General features: G+C 51.3%; 1 protein-coding gene across 6 annotated transcripts in view; it reads left to right on the top strand.

The window, feature by feature from the left end:
• Positions 1–16,848, top strand: part of PTPRF (protein tyrosine phosphatase receptor type F) — a 746,312-nt gene that overhangs the window by 543,605 nt on the left and 185,859 nt on the right. For all 6 annotated transcript variants that reach the window (XM_085602951.1, XM_085602956.1, XM_085602955.1 and 3 more), the window contains one exon: positions 4,293–4,481. In XM_085602951.1, the coding sequence (XP_085459077.1) occupies positions 4,293–4,481 (189 nt within the window). The remainder of the gene's footprint in view (positions 1–4,292; positions 4,482–16,848) is intronic.

Here is a 16,848-nt window from a genome sequence, read left to right as displayed (position 1 = left end):
CCGGCACCTGCCCTTCCCTGAGGCTGTAGCCGGCACCTGCCCTTTCTTGAGGCTGTAGCCGGCACCTGCCCTTAACTGAGGCCGGAGGCTGTAGTCTGCACCTGCCCTTAACTGAGGCCGGAGGCGTAGTCTGCCCCTGCCCTTAACTGAACCTGCCCTTAACTGAGGCTGTAGTCTGCACCTGCCCTTAACTGAACCTGCCCTTAACTGAGGCTGTAGTCTGCACCTGCCCTTAACTGAGGCTGTAGTCTGCACCTGCCCTTAACTGAGACTGCAGCCGGCACCTGCCCCTTCCTGAGGCTGCAGCCGGCACCTGCCCCTTCCTGAGGCTGCAGCCGGCACCTGCCCCTTCCTGAGGCTGCAGCCGGCACCTGCCCCTTCCTGAGGCTGCAGCCGGCACCTGCCCCTTCCTGAGGCTGCAGCCGGCACCTGCCCCTTCCTGAGGCTGCAGCCGGCACCAGCCCCTTCCTGAGGCTGCAGCCGGCACCAGCCCCTTCCTGAGGCTGCAGCCGGCACCAGCCCCTTCCTGAGGCTGCAGCCGGCACCAGCCCCTTCCTGAGGCTGCAGCCGGCACCAGCCCCTTCCTGAGGCTGCAGCCGGCACCAGCCCCTTCCTGAGGCTGCAGCCGGCACCAGCCCCTTCCTGAGGCTGCAGCCGGCACCAGCCCCTTCCTGAGGCTGCAGCCGGCACCTGCCCCTTCCTGAGGCTGCAGCCGGCACCTGCCCCTTCCTGAGGCTGCAGCCGGCACCAGCCCCTTCCTGAGGCTGCAGCCGGCACCTGCCCCTTCCTGAGGCTGCAGCCGGCACCTGCCCTCTCCTGAGGCTGCAGTCAGCACTTGTCCTTACCCAGTGGTGCTGGAACAATTGACCGAGTGAGGGGGCTTCCATTAATGTTATATAACTAAAGTCGGGAGTGTGAAAAATCCAAGCGTCGCAAAAAACAAGCGTAGAATATGTGCCATGCCATCTCAGCAGGGGAGTGGTAGGGACGTGGTATTTAGCTAGTAGAGCTGGTAGTACTGGTGTTCTGGAGACAGTACATTTTCCGTTTAAATGCTGCTAAATTTACAAAGACAGGCAGTTTTACAGTTAAAACTATATAGCACAAAAATGAACTTTCAGCGAATATTTTTCATTGGCACGTTACCAAGTAAACTGTCTTGATTTGTGTTGCTCCTATTAAAATATTTGCTCGAATCGCTCTTCAAAATTAAATTTAAAAAAAAATGTACTTCATTTGTGCTTTTCTAATTGCTGATATGATATGAAATGTATGCATAGTTAATTTGGTATTTAAATGTGTGCTAGAAAACAAATGACATCCTAAAGCAGGTGCCTCCCACCAGCTCCCAGACACCCGAGTAGCTGGCAGCCTTGTGTGCATTTTTAAATGGGCCAAGGGTCACATTTCTCTTTTAAGGTTAAGGGAAGGCTGTTTACACTTTACATTATCATCATCAGGCTGCAGATAGCAGGGCCTTTAATGAGCAGGGCTCAGTCAGGTTTATTAGCCAGGCTGGGGCACAGAGGTGAAGAACTGAAGCACTCTTAAATACTGAAGTATTAACTTTTAAATAAAAGGTGTTGTTGACTCAATATTGGAGCATGAAAACTAAATGATTCTGTGGGCTTTTAAACAGGAGAAAATTAAAAGGAAAAGTTACCCTAATTAATTCTTCATTTTAAATTTCTGACATTTCAAAGTGTCACATTTACAAACAGCGGGCCTTTTCCTCACAGTGGCCATCAGACACTGCCTACTTATGACTGGAAGAAACTCCTTTTTTTTTTTTTCTTCAATCGGGAGAAATGTAAAGTGAAGAAATCTTTCTCCTATTTTCTCCCTCCCCTTTCATTTAACCCAATTATTTCTTAATGTTTCATGAAGCACGTTTCTTCACTTAAATGTTCTCCCATTTAAACAAAGGTATTTTTATGTTATAAATATGGCACTATGTCTACAGACTACTGGGCGCAAGAGGCTTGGTGTTTGCAAATGTGACACTTGGAAATGAAAAGACAATTGAAATGATGAGTTTTATGCAATCCATATTAACAAAGTTAACTCTTCAGGTTACTTTTCTCAACATAGTGCCATATTTATAACTGAAAAATACAACTATTATTATACGTGGGAGAAGAGAAATTTGAAGTGCAGAAAAAATGTTCCATATTCTGAACATTCTTGCCGAGCATTATTCTGTACTTCAAATTTTTCCCATTCATTATATAAATGTAAAAGTGCCACATTTGGGAAAAGGTATGTCGCGTGCCACAGCTGCACACGACCGTCTCTGTCACACGTACACATAGATTACATTCATATGCACATATTTTCTTATAAGGGGTGAACTAAAGTTAATTTCAATGTGCCCCTGCGGTGCTGTATCTTATAGTTTGTTCATTGTGTGCCGCGGTGCTGTATCTTATGGTTTGTTCATTGTGCCCCTGCTGAGCTGCATCTTATGGTTTCTTCATTGTGCCCTCTCAGCGCTGTAACTAATGGTTTGTTTATTCTGCTCCCGCAGTGCTGTGCCTTATGGTTTATTTATTCTGCTGCTGTAGTGGTGTATCTTATGGTTTGCTAATTGTGCCCTCTCAGTGCTGTATCTTATGGTTTGTTAATTGTCCCGCCGGTGGAGCTGCATATTATGGTTTGTTTATTCTGCTCCAGCAGTGCTGTATCTTATGGTTTGTTCATTGTGCCCTCTCAGTGCTGTATATTATGTTTTTATCATTGTGCCCTCTAGGTGCAGTATCTAATAGCTTATTAATGTACTCCTGCAGAGCTGTATCTTATGAATTGTTCATTGTGCCCTCCCAGTGCTGAATATTACGGTTTATTTCTTCTGCCCCTTGGTTCTGTATCTTATGGCTTGTGCATTGTGCCCTCTCAGTGCTTTATCTTATGGTTTGTTTATTGTCCCGCCGGTGGAGCTGCATATTATGGTTTGTTTATTCTGCTCCAGCAGTGCTGTATCTTATGGTTTGTTCATTGTGCCCTCTCAGTGCTGTATCTTATGGTTTGTTTATTGTCCCGCCGGTGGAGCTGCATATTATGGTTTGTTTATTCTGCTCCCGCAGTGCTGTACCTTATGGTTTATTTATTCTGCTGCTGTAGTGGTGTATCTTATGGTTTGCTAATTGTGCCCCTCAGAGCTGTATCTTATGGTTTCTTCATTGTGCTCTCAGTGCTGTATCTTATGGTTTCTTCATTGTGCCCTCTCAGTGCTGTATCTTATGGTTTGTTTATTGTCCCGCCGGTGGAGCTGCATATTATGGTTTGTTTATTCTGCTCCAGCAGTGCTGTATCTTATGGTTTGTTCATTGTGCCCTCTCAGTGCTGTATCTTATGTTTTTATCATTGTGCCCTCTAGGTGCAGTATCTAATAGCTTATTAATGTACTCCTGCAGAGCTGTATCTTATGAATTTTTCATTGTGCCCTCCCAGTGCTGAATATTACGGTTTATTTCTTCTGCCCCTTGGTTCTGTATCTTATGGCTTGTACATTGTGCCCTCTCAGTGCTTTATCTTATGGTTTGTTGATTGTACCCCAACAGAGCTGTATCTTATGGTTAAATCATTGTGCCCTCTCAGTGCTCTTTCTTATTGTTTGTTTTGATTGTGCCAACCTGGTTCTGTATCTTATGGTTTGTTGAATGTGCCCACTTGGTGCTGCATCTTATGGTTTGTTCATTGTGCCCATGCGGTGCTGTATCTTATGGTTGGGGGATGGTGCCACAGCGGAGCTGTATTTTATGGTTTAAACATTGTGCCCTCTCAGTCATGTTTCTTGTGGTTTGTTGATTGTGTCAACCTGGTTCTGTATCTATGGTTTGTGGAATGTCAACCTGGTTCTGTATCTATGGTTTGTGGAATGTCAACCTGGATCTGTATCTATGGTTTGTTGAGTGTGCCAACCTGGTTCTGTATCTTATGGTTTGTTCATTGTGCCCCCGCGGTGCTGAATATTACGGTTGGTTGATTGTGCCTCACATTGCTGTATGTTATGGTTTGTTGGATGTGCCCACTTGGTGCTGCATCTTATGGTTTGTTCATTGTGCCCCGCGGTGCTGTATCTTATGGTTTGTTGGATGTGCCCCCACAGCACTGTATCTTATGTTTTGTTCATTGTGCCCCCGCGGTGCTGTATCTTATGGCTGGTTCATTGTGCCCCCACGGTGCTGTATCTTATGGTTTGTTCATTGTGCCCTGTCCGTGGTGTATCTTATAGTTTGTTCATTGTGCCCTGTCCATGGTGTATCTCACTGTCCACTCCTTGTGTTTCACAGAAGACCAGATTCCACACGGATTCCCCACCATTGACATGGGCCCCCAGCTGAAGGTGGTGGAGAAGACCCGGACGGCCACCCTGCTCTGCGCTGCCAGTGGGAACCCGGACCCGGAGATCTCCTGGTTTAAGGACTTCCTTCCTGTGGACACCGCTACCAGCAGTGGACGCATCAAGCAGCTGCGCTCAGGTAGGTGCCCTGTGGGCTTGCTGCCCACCCCTTCACTTTTATGGAGAGGTTAGACTGTGTGTAGTGGGAAGTTAGCACAACTATCTAAAGTTAGAGGCTATGCTGTCTGCGGGTCAGTGACGTGTCAGCGGTGTCACTCTCTCAGCACCTTCAAGCGTTACTAGTGGTAAGGGATCCCTGGTGCATTATCTGCACCTTCCTCCAGCCCCCCTTTACCTTGCGACCGACAGTGGGCAAACTGCACTTTTTAAATGGGCGCCCTGAGGACCCAGAGGCGTAGCCAGGCTCTGGCACTCAAGGCGGACCACCAAGAATGACCCCTTCCCACCTTCGTTCCTTAACGTTTTGAGCGTGCACACCGTGCCCTCCACTGGGCTCAAGTCCATTAAGTCTATGTCCACCACGTCAAGAAGTCATGTGTCTCCTCTGACACCGTGAGCTTACTCCCGGAGCACCCTGGCAGATAGCCCTCAGTATAGGTACCCACACTTTCTCCCTCAGTGCTTTGGGATCCGTGCTTTAAAGTATGGCTCACTGCACTTTTCACAGGTCCTTAGGGCTCATGCTTGTATTTAATGCACTCTGTGCTTTCGCCCAGGGCAGCCTGGGCCCATTCTTAAGTTTCTGGCTACATGCACTTTCCCGCAGTGCACCCTGGAAATCATCTTTAAGTTTACGCCTCCTTGCACTTTCTCTCAATGGACTTTGTCGTCCATACTTATCTGCGTGGCTTCCTGCACTTTCTTCCATAGCACCTTGGCGTCCATCCTCGATGGCGTGGCCCCCTGCACTTTCTCCCATGCCTCCTCGATGTCCATGGCACCTTGGTGTTCATCCTCGAAGGCGCGGCTGCCTGCACTGGTCCCATGGCACCTTGGTGTCCATCCTCAAGGGCGTGGCTGTCTGCAGCTTCTCCTATGGCACCTTGGCGTCCATCCTCGAGTACATGGCTCCCTGTACTTTCTCCCATGGCACCTTGGTGTCCCTCCTCAAGGGTGTGGCCCCCTGCACTTTCTCCCATGCCTCCCCGATGTCCATGGCACCTAAGTGTTCATCCTCGAAGGCACGGCTGCCTGCACCTTCTCCTATGGCACCTTGGTGTCCATCCTCGAGTACATGGCTCCCTGCACCTTCTCCCATGGCACATTGGTGTCCCTCCTCAAGGGTGTGGCTCCCTGCACCTTCTCCCATGGCACATTGGTGTTCATCCTCGAGGGCGCGGCTCCCTGAGCTTTCTCCCACAGCACCTTGATGTCCATCCTCAAGAGCGTGGCTGCCTGCACTTTCTCCCATGGCACCTTGGCGTCCCTCCTCGAGAGCGTAGCTCCCTGCACTTTCTCCCATGGCACCTTGGCGTCCATCCTCGAGAGCGTGGCTGTCTGCACCTTCTCCCAGAGCACCGTGGTGTCTCCTTGAGGGTGGGGCTCCCTGCACCTTCTCCTATGGCACCTTGGCATCCACCTTCGATGATGTGGCTCCCTGCACTTTCTCCCACAGCACCTTGGCGTCCATTCTCGAGGGCGGGTCTCCTTGCACCTTCTCCCAGAGGACCTTGGTGTCTCTCCTCGAGGGCGGGGCTCCCTGCACCTTCTCCCATGGCACATTGGTGTTCATCCTCGAGGGTGTGGCTCCCTCCACCTTCTCCCAGAGCACCTTGGCGTCCTTCCTCGAGGGTGTGGCTCCCTCCACCTTACCCCAGAGCACCTTGGTGTCCCTCCTCGAGGGCGTGGCTGCCTGCACCTTCTGTCATGGCACCTTGGTCTCCCTCCTCGAGGGCGGGGCTCCCTCCACCTTCTCCCAGAGCACCGTGGTATCTCCTCGAGGGCGGGGCTCCCTGCACCTTCTCCCATGGCACATTGGTGTTCATCCTCGAGGGCTGGGCTCCCTCCACCTTCTCCCAGAGCACTTTGGCGTCCTTCCTCGAGGGTGTGGCTCCCTCCACCTTCCCCCAGAGCACCTTGGTGTCCCTCCTCGAGGGCGTGGCTGCCTGCACCTTCTGTCATGGCACCTTTGTGTCCCTCCTCGAGGGCGGGGCTCCCTCCACCTTCTCCCAGAGCACCTTGGTGTCCCTCCTCGAGGGCTGGGCTCCCTCCACCTTCTCCCAGAGCACCTTGGTGTCTCTCCTCGAGGACGGGGCTCCCTGCACCTTCTCGTTTGGCACCTTGGCATCCACCTTCGAGGGTGTGGCTCCCTGCACTCTTTCTCCGGCACATTACCGTCCATCCTGGAGGGCGTGGCTCCCTGTCTGTACCTTCTCCCATGCCACCTTGCCTCTATTCCTCCAGGGTGTGGTTTCCTGCACCTTCTCCTATGGCAACTTGGTGTCCATCCTCGGCAGTCGGCGCCTGAGTGTGCCCGTTGCAGTAGTGCCCCTCCCCCTCCCTCCCAACCCCGCCCGGGAGCAGGCACTAATTGCTCCCATAAATCTGCAGTTTGTGAATATTCCCTCGACCTTTCACTTCTCTTTTTCATAAACAGAATCCGCGCTGGTGCTCGGCGGAATATCACGTCTGATTATTTTTAACTGCATTGGGGGTGGAGGGGTGGGGGGGGGGGGGGGAGGTCGTGTTTCTGGGCGCTGCGTTCGACAGAGATGAGATGGTGTAGAGAGGTCCTGACACCGCTCTTCACGTGGTCGAGCGCTGTGATGAGGATTGTTCTCCTGTCTGATGTTGGATGCTCCAGAAAATACACTAGTTAGGGCCTGGAGGGGTAAAAAAAAATGTAACAAGCATTAGCAAAGCCAGTGGGCCTCGCCTGCCTTCCAGTAGCATTATTCAACCTTTAGGAGTTTGTATTGCTTTTTAGAGGAGCTGTACCAAACAAATATAGAAAATATTAAATGCCGATGTGTAACTGCATCGGCGAAAACAAAATCACATAGCAGCATGGATTGGATGTGTGCAAGCAGTCTTCTTTTTCTCTTTAACTTTTAATTTACTGATCCAAGACGGCCGGCACCAAGCAGGACATTTTAAAATAAAATAGGCATGGAAGTGCACTAAAAGGGAAACCAACTGTGGGGGGAAAGCAACAGGGGAAGGAGGGAAGGAAGTAAACGCTGAACCTGGGAGTAACCAGGGGCAGAGGAGCACACAGACCCATGCAGGGTTTAAAAAAATAGCTATATGGGTGAGCTGGGCAGGAGGGAGTAGAAAAAGCAATACAGAAAACACAAGGTGTGGTGATTTCAGGGGAAAACCACACACTTGGGAGAGAGCAAGAAAAAAGATGCACTCCCGGAGTGCTAAAAGAAACAAGCATTGGCATAGCCAATAGGTCTCGCCTTGGGGACCTTAGAAGTGTTTAGCCATGCAACGGTTGTTGTTGCGCCAAGGATATTGTGCTGCATAACTAAATACTTGGAAGGTCCCAAAAGTGAGACCTATTGGCCGTGCCAATGCTTGTTTACATAGTAACTATTGAGTATCAGCTACGTCTTACTCCCAAATAGACAGCTAGCATGTCAACCGACCAGAGTGAGAGAGAGAGAGAGAGAGAGATTTAGAGAGGGAGAGAGATTTAGAGAGATTTAGACAGATTTAGAGAGAGAGAGATTTAGGGAGATAGGGAGATAGGGATTTAGGGAGATAGGGATTTAGGGAGATAGGGATTTAGGGAGATAGGGATTTAGAAAGAAATTTAGAGAGGGTGATTTAGAGAGGGTGATTTAGAGAGGGTGATTTAGAGAGGGTGATTTAGAGAGGGTGATTTAGAGAGGGTGATTTAGAGAGGGTGATTTAGAGAGGGTGATTTAGAGAGGGTGATTTAGAGAGGGTGATTTAGAGAGGGTGATTTAGAAAGAGAGATTTAGAAAGAGAGGTTTAGAAAGAGAGATTTAGAAAGAGATTTAGAAAGAGATTTAGAAAGAGAGATTTAGAAAGAGAGATTTAGAAAGAGATTTAGAAAGAGATTTAGAAAGAGATTTAGAAAGAGATTTAGAAAGAGATTTAGAAAGAGATTTAGAAAGAGATTTAGAAAGAGAGATTTAGAAAGACACACATGCGGATGCAGGAAGTGGAAAGGAGAACTCTGAATGATACGAGATCAGGGATGGGGCGTGAGAATTAAAACGGGGGGCAGTAGTGGTCGAGGGAAGGAGGAGGGTGTGGGAACGGGGTGTTAGGGGGTAGAGGGTCACAGAGGAGTAAACGTCAAGGGGCAGGAAAGCGCTATAGAAACACTACACTGCAAGGTGGTGACCGAGACGTACGAAGAGAAGAGAGCCTGGAGAGAGCGAGAGATGGCAGGGGGCCTGCCCAGAGGCCGGTGTGGGGAGCGCAAAGATGCAGGAGGGTATGAAGGAGATTTGTGGGGAGTGAGGTGGTGGGAGGAGGACACCCTAGCACAGAAACGGGGAGGAGGGCAGCGATGAGATGGTAGGAAATGCGAGAGATGCAGGGAGAGGTGAGAACAGGAGGGAGAGAGGTACAGGAGACAGACTCGCTTTCTTTTTTCACATGTGCAACAATCATTGTGTCTGACAAAATACAGTTTGCCTCAATATAATTATGTAAGCTGGGAGCAAAGCGCTCGTTCGTTTTGCACCATTTTGCCCAAGTGTAAAATCTAGCCAATTCGTGGCACTTCAGCAAACCCCTTCTGTTCCCCTGTGTAATAACCAAGAGGTAAAAATGCTGCGCATTCTAGTATTTGTCAAAGGCAGGCACAGCCCCGTCACCCCAGGGCAGGTCGAAGGAGCGCTAAGGATTCTGTTCAGGCAGGAAGCGCACAGAAAACATTCAGTACTGACAAAGTTGGGTAAATATTCATTCTTAGGAGGAAAGGTAATCCGTTTTCAACGGGAGGTGGGTGCTGGGGTCTGGCTCGTACCCAGCCGAGGTATAGCGAGGACAAACTAATCAGCGTAGCAACGGCATCGTGCAGTATTCAGTCAGTCCTGAGAGAGTGCTGGGTCTTCAGTTTATGGATCAAGAGTGCTGTATCTTGTGTCCAAGTAGGTTAGGTGCCGACTGAGTACTGATTAAGGGGTAGGGGGGAGTATGCGCGAGGGGGGTGAGAGCGACACGAGAAACTGAAGGGAGAGAAATAGAGCGAGCGTGCAGAGAGAGAGGAAAGGATTGGAAGAGGGAGGAGAGAAAAAGTGTGAGCACTTGGAGGAAAGAAATATATGGAAAGAGACTGGGAGATACAGAGGGAAAGAGAAAGTAGAAGACAGCTGCAAGAAAGGACAAGCCCGACAGGGAGTGGTGCACGCGCCCTCGTGTTGCTGCTAACTGCATGGAAGGAACAAGCCCAGGAGTGGTGCGTGCATGCGCGTGCAGTCTGCTCATTTTCAAGCACTGCACTCGTGCTTGTAGCGCGTCCCTGCTCGCTCCCGCAAGGTGGATGTCGCCGTAAGCACGAGTGTGTGCTTGAAAATGAGCAGAGCGACGGCTAAAGGTCCTCCTATTTAGCGCATGCGCGCTGCATAGGCAAGACCTAAAAAGGAGTACCTTGAATGCAAGCAGTGGAAGGATTACAAGTCATCCAATCAAAAGAATGGTAAAGAAGCTGTGCATCAGGGGAAGGGACAAACTTGAGAATAGAAACGAAAGGTGTCGAATAAGATGCAAGCAAATGAGATTGGCAAGAAAGCCACCCAATTGTAAGCAATGGGCTTGACCACATGCCCTTTGTAAGTAGCATAGACTACCTACAGTAGATCTACGACATCCGACAGCTCAAAAAAGAATCTGTGTGTAATTGTTTGGCTGCAACACCGCCCCCTGCTGCAGCCCACCTTCTGTGTGGCTTCAACTTCCCGAGTGGTTATGTTGCATTTCTGCTGCAAAAGGGACCTACAAAAGAATTCCTGGCACACCCAGTCCCACAAGACCGGTCATGGCAGATTCCAACCACACGTGTGTGTCCAGGAGTGGGGTTGCTTCCATCTCTCCCAAGCCAGATGAAGGGCTCCGTCCCTACAAGGCACTGAAGACCAGCGGTATTGTTGGGCCCGGCTATAGAAATCTTTAGCCCTTTAATTGTTTGACCTACTGTGATAGTTGGTGTAGTGTCCGTTTGTGTAGATGGCCTTTCCCTGGGTGGGATCTGAGCAGCACACACCTACGTGGTGACAGTCCGTCATCAGTGCCACACCACAGAGTGGCAGCAGCCATTCTATGTGCCTGCGCCACGTGTGCCGACACTAGCATCGGCAACGAGTGGGTTACAGCAGCAGCGCTACCTGCCCACCATGGGAAGCAGGTGTAAAACCTGCACAGGTGCTACAGGAGCAGGGTGATGGCAGCAGCACGGCTGCTCCAGGTGTAGAGTGGGACAAGTACAGGACTGTCTGATCCAAGTGTAGACACCAGGGACATAGGCACCACCACCTACACCAGGTGCATGTAAAATGTGAAAACGGTAGGACGGCCTTGTGCACGTGCGCGATGGGACAGCGGGGGGGAATGTCTGGATCAGCAGTGCGTCTGGTGTACATGCACATTGGACCGCAGCAGCTCTCCCAGCAGCCCGGGTGCATCACCACGGTACCAGATGGGTTCCTACAGGCTTTTCCAACGAGTAGCTCCTGAGCTGCTGGTAGCTCTCAGCTTCCTGTGTGCAGCGCAGCCTACTAAAACAGAGGCGCTTGCTCGGTTTAATTAAAATATGTATATCAAAACTGAAAAGCACATGTACAGGATAAAAATGTGTGCTTTCACAACTTTTTTCAGAAGCAGATGTTTGTAAATAAATGCTTGAATTTGCAAAACCTATTTAAAGCGGATTTTTGAGTGATGGGTGATATGGCTTGGGGGAAACTTGTTGCTCGTGTTATTACATTAGTACGGCGATCCGCAGCAATGGCGGTCATGTATCACCACGTAGAGGTAATGCAGATTGACGCAGCCCTGTTCACAGTCCAGCTGGCCGTCCTAAGGTGATCACTACTGACGGTTTTACATGGGGTGGGCGCTGGTGTGATCGTGACCGATATGGTCACTATTACAAGACTAATAATGTTAGCAGATCAATGTGATTTTAATTGAACATAAAAAGCTCTTTATACACAAAAGGCCGGAGACCCCTGGTTTACTTGCACCAGCATCTGGAACAGAAGGGAGGAGGGGAAATTGTGGAGGTTCTCGGAGCTGGTCATGTCTCATGGCCCCAGGCATCGGTCCTTGGTGCCAGCCACCTTCACTAGTCTTCAAGTCTTGTCTCTGCCGTTTCCCAAGCTGTGGTCCTCCGGCTAGCTGTATGCGACCACCCCACCACCCAATATGTGGTCTTTAAGGTGGGTCGTGTGGCACTTTCTGTGGGTGCTGGTCCTCTGGACACCCTTGTACCTCTTGCTCGTACTGGTATTCACGGATGGTCAGAGGCCATCTACGGTGGAAGTGTCATTTAAAGCTGGGGTGTTCCTCTGGGTCCTTCTTTTTCACTTTCCTGTCACTGCTGTCCACACACCTACAGCTGACCACCCGCCTGTGTTTGTTCTTCAGGGCCAGACGTGTGCCACCTGCCCCAGGTCTGTTACTCAAGTACTCAAGCCCTGGCCTTTTCCCCTGCAGAGAATCTAACCCGCCTGGCTCGTCTTCTGCCTCTTTCCATCTTTGTGATCACTGTGACTGTTTGTGATCTGTTCCTGTCTTAATGGGCATCAGGGCTGGTCATGGACAATCCAGCTGGCCACCGCCCTTACTGCGGTCATCACGCCTGTTCTGGTGCCCCCTGCACTAAGTCGGTCCCTCAGAGCCAGTGCAGCACCAGCCCTGGTGATGGTCCTTTGGGAATCTCATGCCACGTGTCCTACTGTGGCAGCCATTGCAAGTCTTCTACAACTTCCCTTTGCTGCTGTTTGCTTGGCATGTCCGGTGCCCTCTGCTCTGGCTCTGATTCCCCAAGACATTTTGTATGGCACTTCTCTCTTGTTTTTTTTGCATTTATTTATTCATTTGCAAAAGCCATACAGAAATGCTGACGGCACCATAGAGTAATATCCTGAGGATACTAAAAAATACTAATAATGCACGTGTGTTTGACCAGTGACCCAGTGTCCAGGGGCTGGGTGATGGGCACTTCTCTTATGTGATTGTCCTGGGTCTATTCATCAAGGCCAGGCAAGCATGCACCAACCTGCACCTGCGTCTGTTCATCAAGGCCAGGCAAGCATGCGCCAAGGCCAGGCATGCAGTACCTGCCCTGGGTCTGCTCATCCAGGCCAGGCAAGCATGCAGTACCTGCCCTGGGTCTGTTCATCAAGGCCAGGCAAGCATGCACCAAGGCCAGGCATGCAGTACCTGCCCTGGGTCTGTTGAGCAAGGCCAGGCAAGCATGCACCAAGGCCAGGCATGCAGTACCTGCCCTGGGTCTGTTGAGCAAGGCCAGGCAAGCATGCACCAAGGCCAGGCATGCAGTACCTGCCCTGGGTCTGTTGAGCAAGGCCAGGCACACACGCATGGCCTGACAAGGGTCTGTTCATCACGGGCCACTTCCCTTATCTGTGGTGTGGGGTGGGTGGTATGAACCAGTGCCTTCCCTCCTTCAGCCTGACATACCACCTCCCCACCACTCAGATGCACCGGTGCTCTCTGCCACCATTTGATTCGTATTGGGGTTGAGAAGACAGCCTGGCCGCATTCTGGTACCACAGAGACGTGGGGCCAGCCCTGACGAAGGAGGGGGCTGAGTGCACGTCAGGGTCCAGGCCGGGCGATGGTACTCAGACGAGACGTCAGGATCCAGCCCTCACGAGCGAGAGGGGGAGGGGCTGTGAGGGGGTGAAGTTTTGAAGCCACGATGCTCTTTTAGAAGTGCTATGCTGGGAAGCGGAGATAAAAAGCTTTAGATAAGTCTGAGCGCTTCCCGCCAAACCTGCTGACCAGTCAAATGAAGCGGAGCTAATCCAGCCCTCGGCACCGGTCCTGCAGCCTCCGGGGTCAGGAGGGGCCGGTGGGGGTGGTGGAGCGGACAATCCTCCTGCACTCGGGCCTCGGGATGAGCGGGGGCCAGGAAAGATCCCCCCCTGGCGACCGTGGGAGTGCAGGATGCACGCAGCAGACACCCCCACGCCTGCTCAATAAGAGCCCTGCACCCCTGACAACGGGGCGTTGATCGGAAGCATTAGGCCCCCCCTGTCAATCAAGCTGACAGACGGGCCTGTGTGGGATTCCGACGTGCAGGCTGCGGTATGCCAGCATGGCGGCCACCGTGCCACCTCTCGTGCTGCGGATGGTACTTCGCCCCCACCTGCCCCCGTCCGTAGGCACATGGAGAACGCGCTTTCGCGTCTGTTAGCGACTGCTCGCTCCTGCACTACGTGTCGCGCCCCCCCCCTTCCAAAAATCTCGAAAAATAAAACGATAGTAACACGGAATTATTATTGATTTCAATGATTTGTCAGCTCGAATGCGTCTCGGGCGGGACAGACCTTGACTGTGAAAGGAAGGTCGTTCCCGGCCCCTCTAGATTCCTACCCCGGCATTTATATAGATCTATAGATAGGGCTTTAAGTGGGCCGGGTCCTGCCGGTGTTCAGCACCGGCAGTTCTAACAAGCATTTACAATGCAATGGTCTTGGCATTGGTAAAGTTAGAGCTATTGGCATTGCTCATGACATTATTTTTGTTTGTTTTTGTTTATAAAACATTTAAAGAAACGGCATTGTCATGAGCAATGCCAATAGCTCTAACTGTAACAATGCCGAGACCGTTGCATTGTAAATGCTTGTTTTTAGGAGGGAGGGACCCCCTCACTAGCCCAGCAGTGGCTTGATGCAAAACAATGGAGGCCCCCAGCTGGATGAGGTGGGGGTCCCGAGATTCCATAACCCACAGATATTCATAGTCTTGACTGCTGAGGGGCCCTGGTTTGTGCTATGCCCTGTACCCCAGAGAGGTGGGGGGAGGGAGACACAATGTCCCTTGAAGCAGCAGAAGATGGTCGATTATGTGGAAAATGCTGCAAATCTTCAATTATGCTGAAAAATCCTCAGTTGCAAAATTGCATCATTCCATGGGCCTGTAACTGCAAGAAGCGCGAGGTGAGAGGGAAAGATGCCTCTAATCGGAGACAAAGTCCACTCCATGAATATTTTGAAGAATTGGTAACTAATAGGCGAGACCTAAACACCTCGTCTTGATGAGATAAATACTCGTGGATGGAATAGGGAAGCCTGAAGGGTGTGTAGAACTGTTTTCAGTCATTCTACTGAGCCAGACCTAAAAATGTATTCATAATTCTATCATGTATCATTCTCACTGGGCACTAGTTTAACTAAAAAAATTACTGCTCTATTGAAGTTAAATTCAGTGCTGATGAGAGATAATATAAATCTCCCATGTCAGCTGTGAGCACTTCATCTACTCTTTTTTTTTTTTTTTTACTTTGCGTCTGGGAGTCTGCAGTTGTTTTTTCACCTGGGACTGCAAGTACCAAGATGCAAAGGGAACGCAGAACTGAATAACATGAATGACTCTCGCCTGGTTTGGAGCAGCCTTGGATACCTCACTCTTTCAGAACTGTCTCTGCTCTTGTGCTCATACATATTTGTTTGTTTTTAAACGGTTTCTGTGCTGCTTTATCTGTATCCTCTTTGCCATTTTCCAGGGCAGTTGCCTTAGCCCTCTTTTATTAGTTGGCATCATTGGACGGGCACTGTGCATCAATGGTTGGTTAGGCTGTGCGTGTCTCACCCTCTCGCTACAAAGGTGCTTCTTAGCATATGCAAATGCCGATGGCATTACTGTAATTACGTTACGCTCAGAAAGTTTGCCTGACGGCTCTCCTTGTTGCCAGCTAGTGGATCTGGGGTTAGAGAGATGCAGCGGATGGCACCAGGTCACACACTTAATCAGTTGTGGAAGCTGAGATTGAAACCCGGGTCTCCCTGGTTTCACAGCTGCAAAATAAGATCATATTCTCCAAGACATGTGCCCGCGTCCCCTGCAGCCTCCATCTCTCTCTCTCTGGGCAGTGCCATTCCCCGTGCAGTGCCCTGTCCGTGCCCCCCGCTCCATCCATGTGCCCCTCACGAGTGCGCGCCTCCTGAATCAGAGGGGGCAGCCCTCTGATTAAACGGTTGTCCTGGCAACCCAGAGAAGCATTGGACTTTCCTACAGGCTACTAGGTGGGAGGGGGCGTTGTGGGAAATACAAGGAGTGGGGGCGGGTTGGGACGGTGTGAGGTAGAAGAGAAGTTGGTGAGCTGCAGGGCTTTGGTTGGGGGTGTGAGGATATGCATATGTGTGAGCGTAGGACTAGTACGTGTTGTTTTTCTAGCGGATACGTTAGCTGAGGTAATTTGCTCAGGATCAAACAGTTTGTTAAATGTGATTTCTGAATTCAGTTCATCTGAGGGCCCAGTTGGCAACATAAACCATAGCCCACATCTCGCCCGAGCAGAAATATGAAGGCAGTGGGTTGGGGATGAGGGATGTGAGCGAGGGGCATTGCTTAGAGGAGTGAGATGTGCCTTTGGTGGGATGCGAGTGAGGACCATAGCTCATGAGGGTGAGGGAAGTGAGTGAGGGACAGGGCTCCTGGGGAGTGGGTGAAGAGCATAGCTTGAACTGGAGGGGTGAGAGTGTGGCTTGGGTGGGGTGTGAAGGAGGTGCAGGGCTTAAAGTGGGGTGAAAGTGAGGACCGTAGCTCATGAGGGCGAGGGCTGGCGAGGAGAGATGCGAGGACCATTCCTCATGGGGGTAAGTGAGGCTGGCGAGGGGATAGCTCCTGGTGTAGTGGGGCTGCTGAGGAGAGATACGAGTGAGGACTGGGGGCCATAGATTAGAGGGGTGAGAGTGTGGCTCGGTGGGGTGTGAAGGAGGTGCACAACTCGGAGTGGTTTCCAGGGGGCTAAGGCGGGATGTGAGTTTGATGCACAGAGGGATGGACGGGTGAGGGAAGTGAGTGAGGGCATAGCACGGGGCGGTAGGGAGGGGGCTCAGGGTGGAAGTGCGTGAGAGCCCGGGCACAGCTCAGTGGGGCGAGAGGGGGCGAAGGGTCGAAGTGAGTGAGAGAAACCAGGGGCAGCTCGGAGTAGCGAGAGGGGGCTATGGGTGGAAGCGAGTGAGGGCACAGCTCGGCGGGGCGAGAGTGGACGAAGGGTAAAAATGAGTGAGATCCCAGGGGCAGCTCGGAGGAGCAGGAGGGGGCCAGAGTGGAAGTGAGTGAGAACCCGGGCACAGCTCGGCGGGGTGAGAGGGGGCTAAGGGTGGAAGCGAGTGAGGGCACAGCTCGGCGGGGCGAGAGCGGGGATGTGAGTGAAAAGAAGGCTTGGAGGGGTGAGAGTGGGCGAAGGGACGCGGCTTAGGAAGTACGTTTGACGGGGATGAGATCGCAAGGTTGGAGGGGAGGCAGGACTTGGATGGGATGAGTGGGGGGCTGCAGGGGGGGGACGCCGAACCTGCCTCCGATGCTGT

Source organism: Triturus cristatus, chromosome 4_2, assembly GCF_964204655.1.
Source record: "Triturus cristatus chromosome 4_2, aTriCri1.1, whole genome shotgun sequence".
Taxonomy (NCBI): Eukaryota; Metazoa; Chordata; class Amphibia; order Caudata; family Salamandridae; genus Triturus; species Triturus cristatus.
Note: the sequence above shows the minus strand (reverse complement) of the source record. Positions and strands in the feature narration are given on the sequence as shown.